This window comes from Heterodontus francisci, chromosome 26, assembly GCF_036365525.1.
Source record: "Heterodontus francisci isolate sHetFra1 chromosome 26, sHetFra1.hap1, whole genome shotgun sequence".
NCBI lineage: Eukaryota > Metazoa > Chordata > Chondrichthyes > Heterodontiformes > Heterodontidae > Heterodontus > Heterodontus francisci.
In genome coordinates this window covers 51,184,046-51,210,930 of record NC_090396.1, presented here as the reverse complement: position 1 = coordinate 51,210,930, position 26,885 = coordinate 51,184,046, and the positions used below count along the sequence as shown (strand labels likewise).

The 26,885-nt window shown below is 43.2% G+C and overlaps 1 protein-coding gene across 6 annotated transcripts in view; it reads right to left on the bottom strand.

Moving 5' to 3' along the window:
* The window catches only part of bahcc1b (BAH domain and coiled-coil containing 1b), a 476,710-nt gene that overhangs the window by 33,323 nt on the left and 416,502 nt on the right, over positions 1-26,885 (bottom strand). For all 6 annotated transcript variants that reach the window (XM_068058204.1, XM_068058206.1, XM_068058205.1 and 3 more), the window contains 7 exons: positions 26,654-26,860; positions 24,419-24,777; positions 17,504-17,602; positions 12,832-12,961; positions 11,776-11,893; positions 7,494-7,569; positions 4,979-5,087 (listed from right to left, as the gene is read on the bottom strand). In XM_068058204.1, coding sequence (XP_067914305.1) covers positions 4,979-5,087; positions 7,494-7,569; positions 11,776-11,893; positions 12,832-12,961; positions 17,504-17,602; positions 24,419-24,777; positions 26,654-26,860 — 1,098 coding nt within the window. The remainder of the gene's footprint in view (positions 1-4,978; positions 5,088-7,493; positions 7,570-11,775; positions 11,894-12,831; positions 12,962-17,503; positions 17,603-24,418; positions 24,778-26,653; positions 26,861-26,885) is intronic.

Here is a 26,885-nt window from a genome sequence, read left to right as displayed (position 1 = left end):
TAAATGTGTATATGGAAATAATATTAAGTATCTAAGAAAACTAAGTCTCCATTGTATTAACCAAACAATACAATCTCCACCCCAAACACAAAAGAACGTTTTCCACTGCATCAAGTTGCAGCTCCACCTTCCACATTATTTAGCTGAGTCCTTTCAGCACTCAAACAAATTATAGTGATTTTGCTAATGTGTCACAGCAGGGTGCAATGACTTACCATTTTTACAAAGTGCTCTGGCATCTTTCCAAATGCCGTACCCTTTTACCAAATTCCATATAATTTTCTCAGTGATGTAACTAACGCCTTTTTGCAAGCACCAGGCCTTTTTTTTCATTTCCTCTTAATGCACCAATCCGATTTTTCCAAGTACCTTCCCCTTTTTCCCCTGCGGCAGACAGAAGACAGTAATGCAACTGCTGTGTTGCAGGGGAAACCTTCCCCAGGTGGGATCATTGGTAGCTTCTAAGTTGGTTCAGTGTTACATTCAGAGATCTGCTTAACTATCAAATGAACATCACTGCTAATGAACAAGGGGTATTTATATAGTGCCTTTAACGTAATAACAGGAGCATTATAAAACAAAATATGACACTGAACTACATAAGCAGATACTAGGTCAGATGACCTAGGTCATGGTCAAAGAGGTAGGTTTTAAGGAGTGTCTTAAAGGAGGAAAGTGAGGTTGAAGGGTATAGAGAGGGAATTCCAGAGCTTAGGGCCTAGGCAACTGAAGACATGGCCACCAATGGTGAAGCGATTAAAATTGGGATGCACAAGAGGCCAGATTTAAATGAGTGCAGATATTTCGGAGGGTTGTGGGGCTGGAGGAGATTATAGAACTACGGAAGGGCAAGGCCATGGAGAGATTTGAAAACAAGGATGAGAATTAATATTAAAATCAAATATAAACAAAGGCTTGTGCTGGTTTGTGTAGTTATCAGACTTATTCACCTGTTAATTTAGAGTTAATTAATACAATATGCACAAGTAGCAAGGCTGTAACAGTAAGAGTAAATTGACTTGGTTGGTAAAATATAACATTAGATTTTTTTTTAAAAGCAAGCAGTTGTCATCTGTAATCAAAGCAGCAGAGCACTAGGCCACAGCCTTTTCCCCTCTTGCACCAAAAACGGCCCAACGTCAAAGTGTGTGAATCAATTTCTACATTTATACACAGTCACCATATGTTTACTGTGCAGCACAATCGTTTACATGGTCCTGTTTAGGTCACCATTAAGCTGACATAAGAGGTCCTTCCAGCAGTTACATATATATGTATGCAGTGTATTTGAGCTGGAAACGTCAACTCCACAACTCATATGGAATCAGTTACTGTTCAGTCGTAGGAAGCTAAGAAAAAAAGAAACTTGCTAGCTTGCAAGTTATTCAGACATAATTGCTCAATCTCCTTTTATCTTATTTCTATACCAGCTTTCTTGTTACATCTGATCCTTTGTCTCATGCTGCATTTCTCCACCCCCACCCCAGGCCTGGGTACTCATCCACACTCAGTTTGTTAGGATTCACTTCCTCAGGGTAAAGTTTAAATTAAGAGTTTTTGATGCTTGAAAAGTTTAAACATGCTCAAAGTGACCCTCTGTGCTAGGTGATGCGTAACTTTCAAAACATAAATGGGATCAGTTGCAAACTGGAGATTGCATGAACTGCAGATGTGGTTGTAAATCTTTGATTCCACCTTGAATAAGCACAGTAAAAGTCGTGGAAAGAAGTTAGTATGTCACGCAGTCAACATAAAATTGCAAAATCAGACCAACAGCTTCAGAATTGCTGAGGAAGGCCCCAAAAAGTTGATAACAAGAACAGCTCGATACGAAAAACCAGAAGTTCATGTGAGCACTCTTTCCCCTGCCCTGCAGTTCATGCTGGTATTCTCCCTCCCATTTCCTCTCAGTTAATGTTGACATGGTCCTTCCTCCCCACCCCAAAAACAATGTTCCCAGCTTCTCTCTTCCTCCAAAGCACCATTCCCCACTTATGGTCCCATCTTCCTCCCCATTCCCTGACCCCGCATCCTTTCCCTAACATTGCCATTTATTCCCACCTGTTTCCTTCTTTAATGTCACCCTCCTTCCCTCCCTTTCATTGTCCCCACTATTTCATCATTACCTGTTCCCACTTCCCTCTCTCCTTCATTCCCTCTCCTCTATTTCCCTTTAACCTCTTTTTCTCATTGCCATACATTCCTCTTTCCTCACCCTTTCAATACCATCAATTTCTCCTCTCCACTTCCCACTCCCCATCATTTCCCCATTCCTTCTCTCCTGCATTGCCATCTTAACATCCCTTTCCACTCGTTTCAGTGACACACCTGCTTGAATCCTCCGAATAATGGAAGATTTTCTGGGTGGTGCATACTGCAGGTGGCAATTCCTTTGAGAATTCCCATGCACAGTGTGTAGTGGCTAGAAAATCTTCCATTACCACCCAAAATTGGTGAAGAGCGGTACTGAGGACTCTGGTTTTTGTTGATTTTGGTTGACTAAAGTTGACTTGTAGGCCAAACTCCCAAAACATAGTTGGTAGGCATGTACGACACGAACAGCATGCATCATGTATGTGTAAAAATATCAAATCTTTCTTTCTGTACATTTAACTTTAGCTGGTCAAATAGACATAGATTTTATGTCTTTTTGTCACGGGATGCATCTCCTGAATTGGGTGGGTGGAAGGAGACAACTGTTCACCACAGAGGTGCAACCCTGATCCAGCTGTTGTTCTGGTCTCGGGGCCGTTTTAATAATGGAACCGGGCTCCCTGGATTCTACCAAGGTGTATCTCTGAAATGGGACTGAGTCTTGCCTTCACTCTCAGAGCTCATGCCCTGAAACCATTACAAATTCTCGGGCCTTCCTGAACTGCATTTAATACACTGGGCCCTTGGGACTAAGAGGCGTCCCTTCCTTCTAATGCAGTAGTGATGCAGGTGGTGAGAAATAAGTTGGAGAACGTTATTTCTCTCATTTGCATTTATAGCCGGGCGTGTTGTCTGCTGCTGGGCCTGGGGAACAGGAAGTAGTGGGGTCACACAGCAACGATAAGGACATGGCAAAGTGTGTCCCTGACCAATTTTCTGTCCTTGCCTACCTCAGTTGATTGGGAGAAGGGGTGGTTGGTGGTGGTGGCAGAAAAATCCAGCCCATTGTTTAAGCAAAACATTTTGTTTTATATGCAGTAATGTAACTGGGCGCTATCCAGAGCGTTGTAACTGCTAACAGCACAATGATGCACAGCCGAAACAGTAATGCCACAGGGGATGCAATGTCACAATGCACAATAAGAAGCTGTAATATCATAATACTCCAAAGGGAATCAAAGTCATCACAATAATGTCCAGGAAGACAATGAGCTCACAGTGCTGCACAGTGAAAGCAATTGCACCAGAATACAAACAGAAGAAAAGATCAGTGGAGATAAATAGTAACATGGTATTACTGTACGGGGAATCAGCAGCAGTTGTAATGCTGCACCAGGAGGCAATGGTATTTCAGCTGGAGTTGAGCTCAAGTTTTCAGTTAAACAAAACTGATGAGCAAACCCTACAAAGAAATCTATTTGAGGAAGTTACTTTCGGTTTTGACTAATAATCATTAACACAGACATATTAGATCAGAACTGTTTGCTCAGGTTACGGAGGGAACCGATGAACTAAACTGCACTGGAAAGTAACAAGGTTATGTTGTGTGCAGAGGGAGAGGCGAGCGAGACAGAATTTCCAGAAACACCTCTTTGTTTCTGTGCCGATATCTTGAAACCTTCAATCTCACATTACTACTTCAGTCACCAATAGTGTGTGTCACATTAAAGTGTCCCAGTGGCTCCCAGCTGACTGGGGAGAAATCTGTTAAACGGTCCATGAAATATTCGATAGTAAAAAGGTACTCATTTAACCATCTCCAGAACTATTGTCAGCTGGGGCCTTTTAATGGTGCTTTCACCATGGTGACAAAATAGATTGAATTTAATTAGTTCAATAAAGGGTGCACATAACAGAACTCAACTCTGGCAGATGCAAGAAGCTGGCCAGCTATGATATTATACTGGTGCGAATGAAAGATCTTGGGCAGGATTTTACATTTTGGGTTGGGACGCCGACGTAGAGGTCAAATGCGGGTCCCGATCCTACATCCTGTCGGGAGCAGTAACTAAACATCGATTTTGCCTGGATTTGCTAATTAGTTGCGAGACGTCGCACTCGCCATCCAATTAAGGACGGTGGGTGGGCTCTTGAAGCTGGCAGGCCAATAGGAGGCCCTCCCTCACTGAAGGAGCTACAGCCTGCTGTTGCAGGTAAGCCAGAGAGAGGGTGCCTCCAATTTGAGTCACCCTCTCAGCACCTTTAAAATATTTGAAATGAAAAATGGTCACAGCTGCTGAACCACCATTGTGGAGGGGGGAACACCTCCACAGGGTGGCCTGCAGCTGCATTTGTGGCCATATAGGCACAGGGCGGGTGGGCACCTCAAAGTGATCCTGGAGTGCTGGTCTCTTGGTCTGTGAGGCGGCCTAAAGGCATCTGCCATGCTTTCTGACCAATAGCCTTAATTGGCCTTTTAATTAATTTAACAAGCTACCTGCCGCTTGCCCAAACTGGCCTCCAGAAAATGGCTGGGAGTCAGAACTGTGGCCAGTGTCAGGAAATTCAACGCCAGCCTGCTTTCATTCCTACCTCCATACTGGGGCAAAATCCAGCACTATATTTTGGTTGGTTGGTTTCAGGGTGGGGCGGGGTAGTGTTTCCAGTAAGTTTGCTTCCTTTGCAGCTTACATCCTTTTAATAACCCTTTTCACATTTCAAAGTCTCCACTGAACCCTTGATTATATTAACGCCATTCACATTTTGGCCAAAAGCCAACTGGCTTCTGTGACTATGGATTATTTTCTTCTCCTAATACACCCACTTCAGACCCTTATTCCACATATTGTATATACAACTTTTTGAGTGAAGATGTGACACCTACTTTGAATGATGGTTCCTGGGTATAGGCAGCGGGATTTCTGACTCCAATAAGCACACACCCTGGTAGCTGGTGGCAGGAACTGTGTTGAGGGAGGTCTGACATCAAGTACCTGTGGGGATTTTTTATTTTATAGAAAAGGTCATTAAGGAACATTGATAATACATTATATTCCAGAAGTATCCTCATGAAACTAAACCTTCAAAATAAATTATCGGAATAAGCCTTTAATACCAAATCGAGGCAGTTATCAATTCCAGGTGGTAAAACTCAAATTCCCATTTAATTAAAAGGAATGCTTGGATTTGGTAATGTGCACCCCACTCACTGGACATTCACACTTTCTCTCCCCTATCTCCATTAAGCTTTCAAAGCAGTTTTTGCTGCTGGTCTCCAATCTGTAGATTAGGTATCGAAGAATCATAGAATGATATAGCAAAGAAGGGGGCCATTCAGCCCATCCTGCCTGTGTTAGCTCTTTGAAAGAACTATCCAATTATTTTTTTTTTATTCATTCATGGGATATGGCCGTCACTGGCTATGCCAGCATTTATTGCCCATTCCTAATTGTCCTTGAGAAGGTGGTGGTGACCTGCCTTCTTGAACCGCTGCAGTCCATGTGAGGTAGGTACACCCACAGTGCTGTTAGGAAGGGAGTTCCAGGATTTTGACCCAGTGACAGTGAAGGAACGGTGATATAGTTCCAAGTCAGGATGGTGTGTGACTTGGACAGGAACTTGCAGGTGGTGATGTTCCCATGCATTTGCTGCTCTTGTCCTTTGAGGTGTTAGAGGTCGCGGGTTTGGAAGGTGCTGTCTATGGACCTTGGTGCGTTGCTGCAGTGCATCTTGTAGATGGTACACACTGCTGCCACTGTGCTTTGGTGCAGGAAGGAGTGAATGTTTGTGGATGGAGTGCCAATCAAGCAGGCTGCTTTATTCTGGATGGTGTCGAGCTTCTTGGATGTTGTTGGAGCTGCACCCATCCAGGCAAGTGGAGAGTACTCCATCACACTCCTGACTTGTGCCTTGTAGATGGTGGACAGGCTTTGGGGAGTCAGGAGGTGAGTTACTCGCCGCAGGATTCCTAGCCTCTGACCTGCTGTTGTAGCCACGGTATTCATATGGCTACTCCAGTTCAGTTTCTGGTCAATGGTAGCCCCTAGGATGTTGATAGTGGGGGATTCAGCGATGGTAATGCCATTGAATGTCAAGGGGAGATGGTTAGATTCTCTCTTGTTGGAGATGGTCATTGCCTGGCACTTGTGTGGCACAAATGTTACTTGCCACTTAGCAGCCCAAGCCTGGATATTGTCCAGGTCTTGCTGCATTTCTACATGGACTGCTTCAGTATTTGAGGAGTCACGAATGGTGCTGAACATTGTGCAATCATCAGCGAACATCCCCACTTTTGACCTTATTATTGAAGGAAGGTCATTGATGAAGCAGCTGAAGATGGTTGGGCCTAGGACACTACCCTGAGGAACTCCTGAAGTGATGGCCTGGAGCTCAGATGATTGACCTCCAACAACCACAGCCATCTTCCTTTGCGCTAGGTATGACTCCAACCAGCAGAGAGTTTTCCCCCGATTCCCATTGACTCCAGTTTTGCTAGGGCTCCTTGATGCCATACTCAGTCAAATGCTGCCTTGATGTCAAGGGCGGTCACTCTCACCTCACCTCTTGAGTTCACCTCTTTTGTCCATGTTTGAACCAAGGCTGTAATGAGGTCAGGAGCTGAGTGGCCCTGGCGGAACCCAAACTGAGCATCAGTGAGCAGGTTATTGCTAAGCAAGTGCTGCCTGATGGCACTGTTGCTGACACCTTCCATCACTTTACTGATGATTGAGAGTAGACTGATGGGGCAGTAATTGGCCGGGTTGGACTTGTCCTGCGTTTTGTGTACAGGACATACCGGGGCAATTTTCCACATTGCCGGTTAGATGCCAGTGTTGTAGCTATACTGGAACAGCTTGGCTAGGGGTGCGGCAAGTTCTGGAGTACAGGTCTTCAGTTCCACTCCCCTGGCCTTTCCCCACAGACCTGAAAATTCTTCCCCTTCAAGTATTTATCCAATTCCATTTTTGAAAGTCATTGAATCTGCTTCCACCACCCTTTTGGCCAGCACATTCCAGATCATAGCAACTCGCTGCATAAAAGAAATAGTTGCTCATCTCCCCTCTGGTTCCTTTGCTAGTTACCTTACATGACTGAAATATGACAAAAGTGTGAGGTATTCCAAATTACAGCCAAATCAACATACTTTGATGGCACTCTCTTACCCTCTGCTCTACCCCCTCCCACAACCCTCCGCACAAGACTCTAGGTTACTCGCTAATAGCATTCCGACATCACACAAGAATTTTCTCTATTTTTCTCACATACTAAAACTACAAGGTTCTGCATCATTCTTATGATGTAATAAAATATTAATCATCTGATCTTTAATTATCAATCATAAGTAGACTGGGCAGTGTTTGAACTACGGGCATTGGGGAATGATTGCAATTGGAACTCACCGCTTCCTGTAGCAGTTGCTCCAAGGAGTAGATTCTTTGTCGGTTTCCTCTTTCCCCTTCAATCACAACACTGTAGCTGTACAAAGGCAAAGAAAGGCCAGTTACTGACACACTGTGTTGATATAACGATGCATGGAAATATTTATGAATTCTGTAATTGAATAGGATATTATAGTCAACATGAGGCAGTCCTTTAAATGGTTTTCTTAGTTGGAGGAATGGAAGTAAACTCCAATAGGACTATGTGCACTTTTACTGTAACAGAGTGTAGCCATGTCAAACACACAATTCCCCCACTGTCAGCTGCACTTGGAAATATAAGTCGGCCTGACTTGCCTTGCAGCAGGGCAGTGGAAAACAACTTTATGTGCAGGTCTTGTACACTGCTGCTTGATTCACCAGCCCTGCTTCTGGACAAAGAACAGCAGGAGTGGAGATAGTGGAAGGGTTTGCCATAATCTTACAATTCCCTGGATACAGGGCAGGTACTAGAGGATTGAAGAGTGGCAAATGTGACACTCTTATTCAAGAAAGGGTGTAAGGTCATCCCTAGTAACTACAGGCCAGTTAGTTTCGCATCAGTGGTGGGTATGATTTTAGAAACAATAATCAGAGAAAAAATCAACAAACATGTGAAGCGATTTGCGTTGATTAGAAAGAATCAGCATGGATTTGTAAATGGCACATCATGCTTGACTAATCTAATTGAATTTTTTGATGAAGTAGCAGAGAAGGTTGATGAAGGGAATGAAATGGATGTGGTCTATATGGATTTTTACAACGACTTTCACAAAAAGTGCCACAAATATGTTGGTTAACAAAATTGAGCCTCATGGAAAAGAAGGATCAGTGTCTAATTGGATAGTGGTGCAGTGGTTAGCACCGCAGCCTCACAGCTCCAGCGACCTGGGTTCAATTCTGGGTACTGCCTGTGTGGAGTTTGCAAGTTCTCCCTGTGTCTGCGTGGGTTTTCTCCGGGTGCTCCGGTTTCCTCCCACAGCCAAAAAAAGACTTGCAGGTTGGTAGGTAAATTGGCCATTATAAATTGCCCCTAGTATAGGTAGCTGGTAGGGAAATATAGGAACAGATGGGGATGTGGTAGGGATATGGAATTAGTGCAGGATTAGTATAAATGGGTGGTTGATGGTCGGCACAGACTCGGTGGGCCGAAGGGCCTGTTTCAGTGTTGTATCTCTAAAACTAAAACTAAAAAAAACTAAAAACTAGAAAACAGAAAGCCGTGGTAAATGATTGTTTTTCAGACTGCTGAATGGGAGACAGTGGTGTTCCCCAAGGTTCAGTGCTAGGATCACTGCTTTTTTGATATATATAAATGACTTGGATATTGGAAAACAGAGTAAAATTTCAAAATTTGCCAATGGTACTAAACTTGGAGGAGTGGCAGACAGTGAGGATGATACCAATCAACGGCAATAGATAGGCTAGCAGAATGGGCAGACAGGTGGCAGATGGAATTTCATACTGACAAATGTGAGGTGATGCATTTTGGCAGAAGGGATAGGGAGAGGCAATGTAGATTAAATGGCACAGTTCTAAAGAGTGTACAGGGCCAGAGGGACCGGGGGGTTTATGTGCATAGATCTTTGAAAATGGCAGGACATATTGAGAGAGTAGTTAGCAAAATATATGGGATCTTGGGCTTCATAAATAGAGGTATTGAGTACAAAAGCAGGGAAGTTATACTTAACCTTTATAAAGCTCTGGTGAGGCCACAACTAGAGTACTCTGTCCAATTCTGATCACCACACTTTAGGAAGGAGGTGAGAGTTCTTGAGAGGGTACAGAGGAGATTTACCAGAATGATTCCAGGGATGAGAGATTTTAGTCACAAGGTTAGGTTGGAGAATCTGGGGTTGATCTCCTTGGAGCAAAGAAGATTGAGGGGAGATTTGACAGAGGTGTACAAGATTATGACAGGTTTAGATAAGGTAGACAAAGAAAAGCTGTCCCCATTAGTTGATGGTACAAGGACTAGGGGCCACAGAATTAAGGTTTTGGGCAAGAAATGCAGGGGGGTTGTGAGGAAGCACTTTTTTACGCAGCGAGGGGTAATGACCTGGAACTCGCTGCCTACGAGGGTGCTGGAAGCGGAGAGGATGAATAATTTCAAAAGGAAATTGGATGGGCAGTTGAGGGTAATAAATTTTAAGGGGTATGGGGATAGAGCAGGGGAATGGGAATGATTGGATTGCTCTATAGAGAGCGGCATGGACTTAATGGGCTGAATTGCCTCCTTCTATGCTGTAATGACTCTATTTGACTCTGTGAAAGCAAACGAAGGAGAATGGTGCAGGAAGACTGGTCAAATACTTCAGTCTGAAACCAGGGCACCAATGTGAAGGCACAATGTAAACTCAAAAATAGGCTATTTCTGTTCACTTTGTGGCCTGGGGGAATTGCTGGGTCATAAGAACATAAGAAATAGGAGCAGGAGTAGTCCATATGGTCCATCAAGCCTGCTCCGCCATTCAATATGATTCATGGCTGAGCTTGGGCCTCGACTACACTTTCCCGCCTGCTGCCCATGTCCCTTGATTACCCGAGACCAAAAATCTGTCTATCTCAGCCTTGAATATATTCAATGATGGCACATCCACAACCCTCTGGAGTAGAGAATTCCGAAGATTCATAACCCTTTGAATTAAGAAATTTCTCCTCATCTCAGTCCTAAATGATTGGCCACTTATCCTGAAACTGTGCTCCCTTTTTCCAGATTCCCCAGCCAGGGGAAACAATGTCTTAGTATTTACCCTGTCAAGCCCCTTCATAATCTTGAATGCTTCAATGAGATCACCACTCATTCTTCTAAACTCCAGAGAATATAGACCCAATTTACTCAGCCTCTCATCAAAGGACAACCCTCTCATCCCAGGGACTAATTAGTGTGTGTGTTTTGTGATTACCTGTACTTGGCGGACCACAATCCAAAAAGGCAATGGCCAAAAGTTTGATGGTTCCACACGTGTTTTCATATGCAACATGATGTCTATGTGTGCATACTCATTATGTGATGAAAGTGTGCCTCCCACCATATTGTTAAAGGCAGAAAAAGACGCGTCCAGTGACCGCACCTGAAACATGTGTTAGTCCCTTTGCATATGCAAATAGGGGACCCCAAGCCTTTGCAAAGTCAGGTTGCTTTGGATGTAGTGAGCACTAGTGCCCATAAGTGGAGGGATAGTGTTCCAATGCACTTTGCCACCCAGTTCTTAACTATAATCAGTTTTCCCTTGTGCCTATGTTAAGAGTTGAAGAACAATCAGGCTGATCAGTGGTAATCATTTGATATCTGGAAACTGACAGCAGCCATACTGACAAGAACTTTTGTCTAGAACCCCTCAAAATAGACTAAGTTCATTATATTTACATCTGTAAACATATGATAACTTAGCCTTTTATAGCTGTGTTAGCATCTGTTTCATACTATACACAAGATATTAGCTTCTTGTCTTCTGAATTCATGTACCTTGGTCCTGCTTTTTGCTGCTCCATCCACGTTAACCCAGTTACTAAGTTACAGGGAATTGGGAAGCTGCATGCAATGCAGTTCAGGTCGTTTCTGCTCTAATCTTGAGAACTCATGCCCTTTGTCAGCTTTTGGTGCTTTTCAAATGACCTTGAAGATTTTGGAACCCTTTGAAATTCTATGATCCCCAGATATAAGCAAGACGATTGCTAAGCATTTTTCTGTTATATAGCAAGTATTCTGTGGTCATAAAATCTTATCTAAAGTGAATGCAAATATAAGCTCAGCTCTGTAACAATGAGCAACACAACTTCAATAACAAATGTTTGTTCAGCAAGGCCCCAAAAATCAAACTCTAAGGGGCAGGATTTTGAAGCCGATATGGGGGTAGGAAAACAGGTGGGTGGGCGTGGAATTTCCCGACATCAGCCGGTCTGCCGTTTCCCTGCCATGATTCTGACTCCTGGCCATTTTTCTGGAGGCCGGATCGGGCGAGGAATGGGCGATGGGTAGCTTGTTAATGCAATTAAAAGGCCAATTAAGGAAAACTCCCCTGTGGTGTCGGAAGCATGGCAGATGCCTGGAGGTTGCCTCCCGGTGGCAGACCTGGGGGCCAGCACTCCAGGATCACTCTGAAGCACCGCCGCAGCCGCCCGCCCTATCTACCTGGCCACAGCTGCGGCCACAGCTTGACCCATGGAGGGGCACAATGGAGGCCAAGCAGTTGTGGCCATTTTTAATTTCAGATATTTTAAAACTGCTGAGAAATGGAACAAAAATAAAACTGCATCTTACATGTCAGGTGATTGTAGAATTTTGACACATCCTGCGTACAGTAGTTTGTCTTCCTTTGGTATGAGAATCTTAAGTCCTTCTTTGAGATCTTCCTTACTGATAGCACAAGCTTGAGGGACTGAGAGAGAACAAGAACAAACAATTTTGTTATTTAGATTGTTTCTCTATGGTTCAATGTTGAACTTAAGCTAGAAGAAGCTGGTGTGGTAAGGTCCTTAATTCACAGGAATAGCTTGGCACAAAACTGTCCTTATTGGATTAATTTGCTCCAGTCTTGTCCTTACTTTACTCAATTAGACTGATAAATACTTATTCCAGTTCCAAACACTTTTTTTTCCAGAAAAATTGTAATCAAAAGCAAACAGGAGAAAACAAAAATCCAAAACAAGGCCAGTTTGGTTTGACTTGCCTCTTCAAAGGAGATATTTATGACATTTCAAGGAATATTTTCAATTTGCAGTGGTAATGATGCAAATGTCATTCAGTTGATGTTTCAACTTTTTTAACTTAATAAACATAATTTAGAGAAAATCTTCACCTCCCACTGGGGTAGTGATTAGAAATCAATTGTAATAAAGCACATGTTACTTCCCTGGAATTGTCTTGGAAAAGGGGAGAGGCTAGCATGAATGAGCACGTTGTAAGAAACTGAGAGCAAGTACAATGAAGAAGGGTCTCTTCATAATTTTTACTGAAACATTTTATTATTAGAATCCATACAAAATATGGAAATGAACTGTCCCTTTAAATGGCAGTCTCTGATGTTCTGGCATATGATCAATTTGACCTTTATCTAAAATCACAAAAGTTGTATTATCGCCAGAATATTTCTATCTTCCAATAATAGGATACTTTATTTCTTGATATAGAGAAGAACCAGAGTATGAGTCCTGTAAAATGTTTGGAATTTTCCATTTCAGGAAGTTTTTTAAAGAAGCTGCCTGATTAATCTCTCCAATTAGCATCCACTTTATTTTGAACTGTTGGTTTACAACTTGCTCAGTCCTAATTTTGTTTGCCTGCTATGCAGCACTTAGCAATAAAAAAAGCCCCTACCGCACAATTCCGCTGAGCAGCTCGCAGAAGCATTCTCTTCTTCCTCAGAAAAGCTGCTGTCTTCATCAAATGCAAAATCATCCTCTGCGGCAAAGCTTTCCAATAGTTTACTGACAGCTCGTCCCTTTGACTGCATGAAACAAGAACAAAGCTCTTTTAAATGCACATTCTAATTGATCTGATCTTTCCTCTCAGTCTGTGTGTGTAATATTAGTGCTACGTACTGCTCCCAATGTCAGAGTAAAAGGTATTACATTAAAAGTCCACCTGCCCTTGTCCTAACTCGCAGCAAGTCCCGTTCACTCACCACCCAGGCGCTCGCTGACCTACACTGGCTCCCAATCTGGCAATGTCTTGGTTTTAAAATTCTCATTCTTGTTTTCAAATTGTTCTATGTCCTTGCCCCACCCCCTCCTCCCCATCTTTGTAACCTCCTCCAGCCCTACAATCCTCCCAGATCTCTGTGCTCCTCCAATCATGGCTCCTTGGGCATCCCTGAATTTAATCACTCCACCACTGGTGGCTGTGCCTTCTGCTACCTAGGCCCTAAGCTCTGAAATTCCATCCCTAAAACTCTCCACCTCCCTATCCTCTTTTAAGATAATCCTAAAAACCTATCTCTTTGACCAAGTTTGTGATCACCTGTCCTTAGATCTCCTTATGTAGCTCAGTATCAAATTTTGTTTGATAACAATCTTGTGAAGTGCCTTGGGGTCATTTTGCTACATGCAAGTTGCTATATAAATGCAAGTAGTTGTTGGGTGTTCTTTATTCTTAATTAATCTCTCATTATTAAAAGAGTGAGAATTGATTATTTTGGATTGGTTTTAGGGACCTCTGAAGTACTCCAGGTGGCCAGGTAAATGCTAGTAAACTGGTCATTGTAAATTGCCCCTAGTGTAGATAGGTGGTAGGAGAATTGAGGGAAGGTGGGGATGTGGTAGGGAATATGGGATTAATGTAGGATTAGTATAAATGGGTGGTTGATGGTCGGCAGAGACTCGGTGGACCGAAGGGCCTGTTTCAATGCTGTATCTCTCTATGACTCAATGACCCTAATATTCAAATGTTTGTGAAACTAAAGATCTGAGCTTAACTTTAGCAGTTGATACAAAGGTTTCTCTTAACTGTTAAAGAGCAAGGTCTCATTCTCCCATTATATTGTTGAGACAAATATTTGCATTATCTTTTTCATATCATATGTAGAGCCCTCATCTCTTTACCCCAGATCATTCAACCAGGGAAACCCGAATATCAACTCTACCACTAGACTACCACACATAGACCAACCAGACCACCAAGAATTGGATTCTCTTACCCAGGAACAGACATTTCGACAATACCTATTATTGGAGGGTTTAAATGCTCCTTATTAGATGACCTAATGAATTGGATGCTTTTGGCTAGACTGTGACGTGATCCAGGAGCTAGACAAATGATTCCAAAATCACAAAAACAGTTGACTATTTTTGTTCTGTTATCTTCAAACAAATTATGGGAAATGACTGCTGAGACCAGTAGAGTGATGGCACAATATGAGCTAAGGGACACAAGGAAACTGGGCAAGCTGAGCACAAAATGATGTAATTATGCACATTAATCCCATTCTACACATTTCAGATTCTGCATCTAATTCAATCCTGACCCTTACTAATTATCAGTTACTTCATGAAAGATAAATTCATTTTCAGGAGTAAGACCACAATAGGAAAAGAGTCCTGACATCTCACATTTTCAATCTCTATTCTCTTTAAATGCATACTTTTTTAAAACTATACAGGTGGCAGGATCCCCAAAGACACATTGTACAGCGAGCTCGCCACTGGTATCAGACCCACCGGCCGTCCATGTCTCCGTTATAAAGACGTCTGCAAACGCGACATGAAATCGTGTGACATTGATCACAAGTCGTGGGAGTCAGTTGCCAGCATTCGCCAGAGCTGGCGGGCAGCCATAAAGACAGGGCTAAATTGTGGCGAGTCGAAGAGACTTAGTAGTTGGCAGGAAAAAAGACAGAGGCGCAAGGGGAGAGCCAACTGTGCAACAGCCCCAACAAACAAATTTCTCTGCAGCACCTGTGGAAGAGCCTGTCACTCCAGAATTGGCCTTTATAGCCACTCCAGGCGCTGCTTCACAAACCACTGACCACCTCCAGGTGCGTATCCATTGTCTCTCGAGATAAGGAGGCCCAAAAGAAGAACAGGTGAACAAGCATTTCATTAAACAAAAATGTTATTTGAATAAATTATCTTTTCTGATGTTTTGCTCAGAATTGTGTGCCAACCTTTAACAGTTTTTGTGCATTTCAATTCAGTTCGGAAAGGTCAAACATCTTGTCCGATCATTTCACTAAACCATTATTTCCAGCTCTTATTTGGGACAAATAAATTGGAGCCAAAGGTTGGCAGGAAAAATGGTTGCTGAACAATGGGCTACCTGCAAAGAAGAGGTATTTTGGGCACAGTCAAGGTATATTCCCTCAAAAGGGAAAGGTAGGGTAAACAAAGCCAGAGCTCCTTGGATGATGAAAGAGATAGAGATTAAGATAAAGAAGAAAAAGTGTGCTTATGATAGATGTCAGGTAGAAAATATGATTGAGAATCTGGCTGAATATGGAAGGTTCAGAGGGGAAGTGAAAAAGCGAATAAGAGAAGCAAAGAGAGAGTATGAAAAGAGACTGGCAGCTAACATAAAAGGGAATCCCAAAGTTTTCTATAGGCATTTAACTAGTAAAATGGTGGTAAAAGGAGGAGTAGGACAGATTAGGGACAAAAAAGGGGATTTACATATGGAGGCAGAGGGCATAACTGAGGTAATAAATGAATATTTTGCATCTGTCTCTCCCAAGGAAAAAGATGCAACCCAGGCAATGGTGAAACAGGAGGTAATTCAGACACTAGAAGGGTTTAAAATTGATAAGGAGGTGATCTAGGATAAGCTGTCTGTACTTAAAGTGGATAATGCACCAGGACCGGATGAGATACATCCAAGGATACTGAGGGAAGTGAGGGTGTAAATTGCAGAGGCACTGGCCATAATTTTTCAGTCTTCCTTAGACTCGGGGGTGGTGCCACAGGACTAGAGAATTGCAAATGTTACACCCTTGTTCAAAAAAGGGTGCAAAGATAAGCCCAGCAACTACAGGCCAGTCAATTTAACTTTGGTGATGGGGCAGCTTCTAGAAAGAATAATTCAGGACAAAATTAATAGTCACATGCAAATGTGGGTTAATTAAAGAAAGCCAGCATGGATTTCTTAAGGGAAAATTATGTTTAACTAACTTGCTGGAGTTTTTTGAAGAGGCAACAGAGAGGGTTGATGAGGGTAATACAGTTGATGTGGTGTACATGGACTTCCAAATGACATTTGATACAGTGCCACACAACAGACTTGTGAGCAAAGTTATAGCTTATGGAATAAAAGGGACATGGGTACAGAATTGGCTGAGTGACAAGAAACAAAGAGTAATGGATGTTTTTCATGCTGCAGGAAGGTCGTGGAGTTCCCCAGGAGTCAGTGTTGGGACCCTTACTTTTCCTGATATATATTAATGACCGAGACCTTGGCGTACGGGGCACAATTTCAAAGTTTGCAGGTGATATGAAACTTGAAAGCATTGTGAACAGTAAGGAGGAGCGTGTAGAACTTCAAAAGGACATAGACAAGTTGGTGGAATGGGCGGACAAGCGGCAGGTGAAGTTCAATGCGGAGAAATATGAAGTGATTAATTTTGATAGGAAGAACATGGAGAGACAATATAAAATAAAGGGTACAATTCTAAAGGGGGTGCAAGACCAGAGCGACCTGGATGTATATTTGCATTAGTCATTGAAGGTGGCAGGACAGATTGAGAGCGCGGTGAATAAAGCATACAGTATCCTGGGCTTTATGAATGGGGGAATAGAGTACAAGAGCAAGGAAGTTATGTTGAAATTGTATAAGACACGAGTTTGGCCTCAGCTGGAGTACTGCATCCAGTTCGGGGTGTCGCACATTAGGAAAGATGTGAAAGCATTGGAGAGACTACAGAAAAGATTCACAAGAATGGTTCCAGGGATGAGGAACTTCAGTTATGAAGATAGATTGGAGAAGTTAGGCCTGTTTTGATAGAGGGATTCAAATCATGAGGGGTCTGGACAAAGTAGATAGGGAGAAACTGTTCCTACTCATGAAAGGATCAAGAATGAGAGGACACAGATTTAAAGCAATTGGTAAAGGAAGCAAAAGCGACATGAGGAAGAACTTTTTCACGCAAAAGTGGTTAAGGTCTGGAATGCACTGCCTGAGAGTGTGGTGGAGACAGGTTCAATTGAAGCATTCAGAAGGAAATTAGACTGTTATATGAGAAGGAAGAATGTGCAGCGTTATGGGGAGAAGACCGGGGAATGTGCAGCGTTATGGGGAGAAGCACTAAGTGAACTGCTCATTTGGAGAGCTGGTGAAGACACAATGGGCCGAATGGCCTCCTTCTGCACTGTAATGATTCTGTGACTATTTAGTGATCGTCAATGTTTCTCCCTGTATTTATCAAATAATTTTAAAACATTTTACTCAAATAAATGGTAGTTGAAAATGAACCAGCACCTGTTGCTTCAGGGTATTCAGGGCTAGTGATTCATTTACAGAGGCAGTTTGCAACAGTACAACGGTGCTGTCTGCTTAGTCTCCTTACCTCTTTCACTGGCAATTTGCTCTTCAGTTTGTTCAGCCTATTTCGATTATAGTCAATGGGGTTTGCTCCTTTTTGTGAAAGGCACAGTCCACTTGATTTCTGATATAGAAAGACAAAAGTGTAAATGTCAGTCCATGAGGCCTGGATTCAATGACAAAGTAAAACCAAATCCCTTGTGGAAGCTTCATTTACAGAAATTTTATTCCAGAGTGAATCTAGGATGAGTCAACTTTTGAGAAACAATTCATACCAATAGAAAAAACTCTCCCTCCAGCCAATATGAGGACGATGCCCACCTGATCAATGCCCTTTTACAAAAAAGGTAACAAGTTGGTAGTGCAAAGACACAGCAGGCCTGTTCATTCAAGGAACTGGCTGATTGAAGTTTTTCTCTGAAGGCATGCCCATATATAATTGCTGCATTCTTCAGGTTGGCGAATTCAATAAATGGGCATTGTGGCTACAAATGTAAAGTAGAAAGTTGCAGTCCAGTGCACGTCATTTGACAGGGGAGCACATTCAATCTCACCATTACAGTCAACTGTTCCACAGCTGTGCTTTCTTTAACCAAGTGAGTATTGAATATTTGCAAATTTCTAATTACATATACATTGTCTATTATACTACAAATGTAAAGGCATTTGTCTACTCATTCTTTAATAGAGTTACAGAAATGGACAGAAGCAAAAAACATTCTTGATAGCATGCTTGGGAGAAAAATGGTGACTTTGGACCTATGTTTCCCAAAGCTCTCTACCACTGGGGTTTTTCTCGTGTCATATGTGTGTTGTAGACTAATTAGAACATTACAGCGCAGTACAGGCCCTTCGGCCCTCGATGTTGCGCCGACCTGTGAAACCATCTGACCTACACTATTCCATTTTCATCCATATGTCTATCCAATAACCACTTAAATGCCCTTAAAGTTGGCGAGTCTACTACTGTTGCAGGCAGGGCGTTCCACGCCCCTACTACTCTCTGAGTAAAGAAACTACCTCTAACATCTGTCCTATATCTATCACCCCTCAACTTAAAGCTATGTCCCCTCGTGTTTGCCATCACCATCCGAGGAAAAAGACTCTCACTATCCACCCTATCTAACCCTCTGATTATCTTATATGTCTCTATTAAGTCACCTCTCCTCCTCCTTCTCTCCAACGAAAACAACCTCAAGTCCCTCAGCCTTTCCTCGTAAGACCTTCCCTCCATACCAGGCAACATCCTAGTAAATCGCCTCTGCACCCTTTCCAAAGCTTCCACATCCTTCCTATAATGCGGTGACCAGAACTGCACGCAATACTCCAGGTGCGGTCTCACCAGAGTTTTGTACAGCTGCAGCATGACCTCGTGGCTCCGAAACTCGATCCCCCTACTAATAAAAGCTAACACACCATATGCCTTCTTAACAGCCCTATTAACCTGGGTAGCAACCTTCAGGGATTTATGCACCTGGACACCAAGATCTCTCTGTTCATCTACACTACCAAGAATCTTCCCATTAGCCCAGTACTCTGCATTCCTGTTACTCCTTCCAAAGTGAATCACCTCACACTTTTCCGCATTAAACTCCATTTGCCATCTCTCAGCCCAGCTCTGCAGCCTATCTATGTCCCTCTGTATCCTACAACATACTTCGGCACTATCCACAACTCCACCGACCTTCGTGTCATCCGCAAATTTACTAACCCACCCTTCTACACCCTCTTCCAGGTCATTTATAAAAATGACAAACAGCAGTGGCCCCAAAGCAGATCCTTGCAGTACACCACTAGTAACTAAACTCCAGGATGAACATTTGCCATCAACCACCACCCTCTGTCTTCTTTCAGCTAGCCAATTTCTGATCCAAAGCTCTAAATCACCTTCAATCCCATACTTCCGTATTTTATGCAATAGCCTACCGTGGGGAACCTTATCAAACACCTTACTGAAATCGATATACACCACATCCACTGCTTTACCCTCATCCACCTGTTTGGTCACCTTCTCAAAAAACTCAATAAGGTTTGTGAGGCACGACCTACCCTTCACAAAACCGTGCTGACTATCGCTAATGAACTTATTCTTTTCAAGATGATTATAAATCCTGTCCCTTATAACCTTTTCCAACATTTTACCCACAACCGAAGTAAGGCTCACAGGTCTATAATTACCAGGGCTGTCTCTACTCTCCTTCTTGAACAAGGGGACAACATTTGCTATCCTCCAGTCTTCCGGCACTATTCCTGTCGACAATGATGACATAAAGATCAAGGACAAAGGCTCTGCAATCTCCTCCCTGGCTTCCCAGAGAATCCTAGGATAAATCCCATCTGGCCCAGGGGACTTATCTATTTTCACACTTTCCAAAATTGCTAACACCTCCTCCTTGTGAACCTCAATCCCATCTAGCCTAGTAGTCTGAATCTCAGTATTCTCCTCGACAACATTTTCTTTCTCTACTGTAAATACTGACGAAAAATATTCATTTAACGCTTCCCCTATCTCCTCTGATTCCACACACAACTTCCCACTACTATCCTTGATTGGCCCTAATCTAACTCTAGTCATTCTTTTATTCCTGATATACCTATAGAAAGCCTTAGGGTTTTCCTCGATCCTATCCGCCAATGACTTCTCATGTCCTCTCCTTGCTCTTCTTAGCTCTCCCTTTAGATCCTTCCTGGCTAGCTTGTAACTCTCAAGCGCCCTAACTGAGCCTTCACGTCTCATCCTAACATAAGCCTTCTTCTTCCTCTTGACAAGCGCTTCAACTTCTTTAGTAAACCACGGCTCCCTCGCTCGACAACTTCCTCCCTGCCTGACAGGTACATACTTGGGCCAAACCCGTACCACATTGGCAACACACATGTCTTGCTATTTCAGGTATAAATTCACTTAATTGGCTCAGAGTCATATTCACTGTCCAATTAGCACTAACATTCTGATATGTCCAGGTAGCTTTTCCTTTGACAGTAAACCCTATGCTGAGGTATTGCCTTTGGTGCCTTCCTGTCCCTTGTTCCTGACCCCTGTGCCCCTGTTGCCCAGGGATCTGCCTCTGCTCCTGGTGATGCTGCTCCTCATTGCTAGTCAATCCTATCTTGGAATAGCTTAATCCCATTTCCTGTTATGTCCTTCCTTCCTTTCAATTGGAATATGCAGTCTTCCTGAACACCCTTCTCATGACCCTGTGAAGTTGTATGCAGAAGGACCTGTCAACCCGCCAAAGCCATCCCCAAAAATGCCCTTTCCAGAGTGAAGAGATATTACAGGTAATTCTCCTGACTCTATACAACTGGTTGCCTGTGAATGAGAGCCTTCTCTGAGCCTTCCCTCTTCAATGGTGTCTCTTGCTGCTGTCCCGCTGTTCTGACTCACTCCCACTGTGTTGGTACCTCCTCCTCCCTGTCGTGGTTGCGACCCTGCTTGGATTTGGTGCCTGAAAAGGATAGTTCTAAACTGACCCTTAAAGAGCTGACAACAAGCTCATTAAGAGCCTTAACTGGCCATTTATCCATTTCTGGAGGGTTGCCTCTTCTGTTTTCCTTGGAGCCTTTGAAATTTTCAGTGTGTTGGTTTTACGTCGGGAAACTGACATGCTGACCCGAGGGGTGGGTTTAAGTGACTGCCCACCTCCATCTACACCCTCGCATTTAAACAGAAATCCCTGCCATTGATAGAGATTGATTGCCATGATTAGTCAACAACTCGATTATCATTATCGCATGCAGCCACCAGGGTGCTGGAAGGCAAACTAGATGAACCTTGGGCTTTTCTCATCTAGAACTTCCTATGTTCTTCCTCCTTCTGTTCCAATATTTTGAGAGTAATATGAATTGCAATCTTGTTCTATTTCCACAATGGCATTCAAATCTTCTCTCAGTACTCAAAGGGTTACATTCACACTGGCATTATTTGAATAGTGATAGTTCATTACTCCTTATGACTCCCACTGTTACTTCTGTCATCACTGAAAGTAGGATTATGAGGTAATGGGATTAGGAGGTTTGCCACACTGCATGTTGTGTGACTACTGAAGCATGTGACAGAGTCAGTTTTTCTGATGATGGTATGATCCGTCTTGAAAGCCGCGTTTATAAGTCTTTAAGCTACTCCTATTTCTGACGGATTGCTGGGACCTAATTTCTTGACCACAGTGATGTAAGGTGAGGGCCCAGCACCAGTGCATCAATTAGTCCATGAAATTTCTAATTATAGCAAAATGCAGAGCAAATGTTACAAAGCCCATGACAGGTCTTTGAAGAACCTCCTAAAGTAAAACTCCCATCAATGGTCGTTATCACTTGGAGTATTTGAAACAGACTGGTTTTCAGTCATCTAACATCTGCACTAATTATTTTGCATACGTTCAATGACTTAAAGCTGCTGAGCTACAAAAAAAATTCAATGTTTAAAATGTACACAACTTTAAAATATTTACCATTTGTCAGAAATTTGCCCATTGAAAAACTCAGCTCAGGCACAAAACGGAAAATTCCAGTTTGTACTTGCACTATTGAGCTGTTTCACCTCTTAATTTTGTGCAGATATAAATATACTCTAAAGTAGCCTCACATTCTGTTTATCTGGCAGCAAGGAGATTTAATTTTATTTCTACTTCTTCACTCTCCCTCTGTCCTCTGCTTTACAGATGGCCGGCTTAGTTTTGACTGCTAACTATCTGAAGACGGTTTTTAAAACTTATTTATTTAAAATGAAAATGTTGCCAGTGAGCATGGGGTAAAGTCTACCACAAATATGCCATCATGTGACTCAAGTCACCATTACAGCTTAGCACACTGTCCTCAGTATGGAGAAATAAGGTTTTTAAACAAATAAATATTTAAAGAAATTGCTGTCAAATAAATTGCAGCCAAAACTGAATATGTCCACAGTAGACAGAGACAGACAGACACGGAAACCAGATTTCCTTGCTGTAGACTGGTGCAAAGGACATGACTATTATCAAATACAACAGCAACAATAACCTGCATTTATATAGCACTTTTAATGTAATAAAAAGCATTTCACATGAAATGTCAGGAAACATGAACGCTGAATTAAAAATGGAGATATAGGAGGAGAGACCAAAGCTTGGTCAAAGAGATGGGTTTTAAGCAGGATTTTGAAGGAGGAGATCGAGGTGGAAAGGCAGAATGGTTTGGGGAGGGAAGTCCAGGCAGCATGACTTAGGGGGCTAAAAGCATGGTGGGGTGAAGGCAAAGAAATACAAAAGTGGCTGCAGTAAGAGAAACAGAGAGTTCCGGGGGTGCTCGGTGTTGTAAGCTTGATGAAGGTGAGGGAAAAGGGGAGGTGACGGGGGCTGGGAGGGGTCAGCAGACCATTTAAGGACAAGGACAAGAATTTTAAATTTGAGGATACTTTCATGTACATCAAATCTATAGGGTTGATTTTAACCATGATCTGCCCAGTGGGAACGATGTGGATAGGACCAGGATGGTGGGGGGCACAGGGGTTGTGGGGGGGGGGTGGTGGTGGGGGTGGATTCAGGCTGTGTGCCATTAATTTGTACTTGCCTAACTTCAGGCATGGAAAGGTCACCCACCCCAGCGAAGCCCAGGCCTAATTTCCATGGCGGTGTCATGGTTGATGATGTCATTGGGATTCACAGGCCATTTTAACTCCAAGCCTGACTCAGGTGTGCACAGTCGCTAACCTGCCAGTTAAAGCCAGAGGCAACAAGTGTACTAGCCACAGGCAGCCCAAGTAAGTAACGGTGACCTCAGAACCGGGCAGTTATCTGCCCGAGCACTGCTGAATCAAGCCGGGTGGGCTCCAAAGGGCCGAGGTGGGATTCCCCTCACATTTTTGGCCTGGTGCCCAAAACCCTGCCAGCATTGACTAAATTCAACCCCTAGTGTGCTAGGAGGAGCAGGAATGCTCTTCCTCGCCCCACAAGTATATCTTGGGCTTTCTTTATCCTAGAATTCCCCCATCCGCTGATCGCAGTCCATTATCTGCTTCGGCCCCCACACCACCAATTCCTGCCTTATGGTAAAATCAGCACTTATATATCTATAGCATGCAGAACTGCAAAAAAGAATTGGCGAAACTTTTAAAATGCTATTATTTCATTTTTTTTTGTTGAATTGCAGGCAGTTTAGCTTTAAGATTCTGGCAACCCTACAGCACAGCAGCCTGCTGTAGTAATACACTATATCACACAGTAGCAGGCCTTGGGTTCATGCCAGAGAGTCCCTGCACTGCTAGCCTCCGGTCATGGCTGAGCTATCACAGTGAACACAGAACTGGGGACTAACAATAGGAGTCAGCAAATTCAGAGGGAAATCTGTCCTGCTATTGTCATATGTGACTTAGGGAGACTTAAAGTGGGGGGAAGGGGAGAGAATACAGAGCTAAGGTGAAAAAAATTCTAAATTGAATCTTTATTGTATTAACTAACTTTCAAGATTTGGCTATCCTCAATGGATGAGGGTCGCTGCTCAGTGTTTGAGTTGCTTGTGGTGACATAGGACTGTGTCTCAGGAAAGGATCAATCCTCGAAGAAACCCATCATGCCGTGCAAAATGGTTTGCTGTCATCCGACATGCAGAAACAATGATGACAGCTGCAGACACGACGGTAGTTAATATGTTCCAGTCTTTCAGCTGAATAAGGGCAGCAAAGTGGGAGGGAAGCTGAAACCGGAAATATTACAGGGACTTTCAAAAAAATTAGGATTTTTTTGTGTATTTCTTATGGGGAAAGAGTTCAAACCTGGTAGTGATACTGCAACTGGTTAAAGGAATCTGCCACTTTGAAATAAAACTGAAAGTTATTGAAACCTTTGAGGTTAAACAACTTATCTGTAAAGTGCCTAGAGTCACAGAATGCTTGCTAATACACAACAGTCATGGAATAATGTAGAACATTCAGTTTGGATCTGAAGTACGTTGCTTATTCTAAACCTACCTTGAAAGTAGCCTGCAGTACTTTGCTTTTCCTGGTGATGTTTTTACACCTGTTAGCTGAGCCTTTCTTGGCCTGACTTCTAGATGTCATTTTTGTAGGTATAGAAGGATTACTGGGAAGTAATCTCTCACTGTGCAGCAGGGGCTGCAGATCAGATTCAAAGCGGCGCCAAATTGTCATCTCTGCTCCCCCCTTAGTGTTCTTCAGCTTTTTATTCTTTTCTCCTGCTTTCAGTCCTTTTTTCTTAATTGCGGGGAGCTTCTCAGTCTTTTTCACTGCACTGCTGGATTCCAGGCCGTGCTTGGCAGGGCGCTTTTTAATCTTCACATCTCCATCTGCGCTGGAGAATCCAAGAGTTCCTGGAAAGACAAGAAGAGGAATTTACAATTCACATGTTGACCAGTCCAAGAAGTACATCAGGAACTCACCCATTCCCCTCATCCGAATCCAGCCCTCCCTATTCACCAAACACAACGAATGCCTCCAGTGGCCTTTAATCCATCCTAGCACTCAGGAGCACAAATGTGAGGAGAATCAGCAAGCTCTTACAGAGGCTGTGCAGTGGAAGCTCAAAGTTTGAGATAGTTTAGATCATTGTAGATGTTTATCTCAACTTTGTGAGCTTTCCTGAGGCGATTTGTATTACTGAGGGTGCGGGGGGGGGGGGGGGGGGGGGGGGGGGGAGGGGGTTGTTTTCATACAGTGCAATCTGTCAACAGTGACCATTCATGGCTACTGCAGAATTAGTCCTTATTTGTAGGTGGTCCCTCTGCACAGCTGTGAAGTAAAGTGAGATTTGAATAAACTAAATCCCTCCACCATTGTTTATCAGCAGCAGAAGCTCTTTGAGTGCTTTGCAATAGCCATTTGGAAGCAGTCCGAGGCCACGTGACGATCATGCAAGTTTCCTGTGGACATGTTTTTCCTCCTAATAATAAAATCATAACTGGGAATGGAAATATGCAGTTGTGGTTACATGTGGCAGGTGGCCCCTATTAACAGATTTTATTGCAAAGTACATTTATGGGGCTTTTGTTTGGAACTTTTATGGTGTTTTTGACATTTGGCTCTTATTCTTGGGTGGACGTAATACTTATTTGAATGGGCTACAAAAAGTAAATTTAAAGAGGGGAATCTCACCATCAGCCAAGCTTTTGAAAGTTAAACTGTGCACTCCATTCAGTTTGTGATTGTGCTGATCTGAGTTGGGAGGCAATGACTGTTATCTATGGTACACCTAGGTGCTTCCTGATGTCAGTAGTTACAAAGAGCATTTGCAGGGGCCAGGAGTGGACTCTGTGCCTGCCCTCTCAGGCCAGGCAGTCAAAGCAAACAGGGATACAAATACAAAATAATTCTCACAATATCCCCATCAAATGATAGAAATCAAAATGTGAAAGATCACATTATTACCCGACAAATTTATAAGTTCAGCTCACCCACTCTGCAAGTAATGAACAACAATAGAAGCAACGGATCAATGTTGCATCCAAATATCATGACCAGTAATTGCAGGTAATCACTCCCTCAGTGATAGGAGATATACACAGGGGAGAAAAACAGGGAAAATGTTCTCATGCTAATACAAAGTAATATTAGGGGAGGAGGAGGTAAAGGCCTGCTCTGGAATAAAATTGAAACCCGACCCGGGTCCGACCCGACCACAGCCAACCCGAACCCGACCCGGGCCCGAGTCCTTTAACTTCTTTTCACGCCCAACCCAAACCGACCCGACAGGAATATCGTTCATCCGTTCTGGGTAGCAGACTATTCCTGCAGATGGAGTTGTGGGGATTCATGGCTAAGCCTGATCCTGTGAGTTCCCTGAAGCAGCACTGTCCATCCCGACCCGACCCGAGCCCGAATGCTGGACTCGGAATATCGACCCGACCCGACCCCGACATATGTATTGGGGTCTAGTCGGGTTCAGGTCAGGTAGCCAGGCTTTAGGAGGAGGGGCAGAAATAAATAATCTCACATAGCTCAGTGTTTCTTAGCTCCACTGCTTCAGTATAATATTCAAAATGGTGCCTACAGCGCATGGTTACGCTGAAGGCTGTACTACCGCATCATCATTTATTTCATATCTAACATCCAATCGTGTAAGTGACAAAAATGTCCTGTCAAACTCAAGGGCACCATTTTAATGTGCATATTTCTCCTGGTTTGACTCTTCACAGCTGTGTTACTGAACCCACAATGATCAAGCGAGGTCATGCATCTGCAGTTACTTACCCAAAAGGCCTTGTCTTTCCTTTTTTTTCTTTGCTTTCTGATTGGCTTCCAGCTTCACAACAGAGGAAGGCGAGGGACCAATCTCAGTAGCAGTGAGTGTTGTTGAGTATTCTGTGCGGAGCCCCAGGTTGGAGTCCTTGATTGGTGGTTCAGTGATGGCATCACTGCCATCAGCACTGTTATAGTTTTTGTCATCCTCACTCATATCTGGACCAGAGAAAAATGAAAAAAA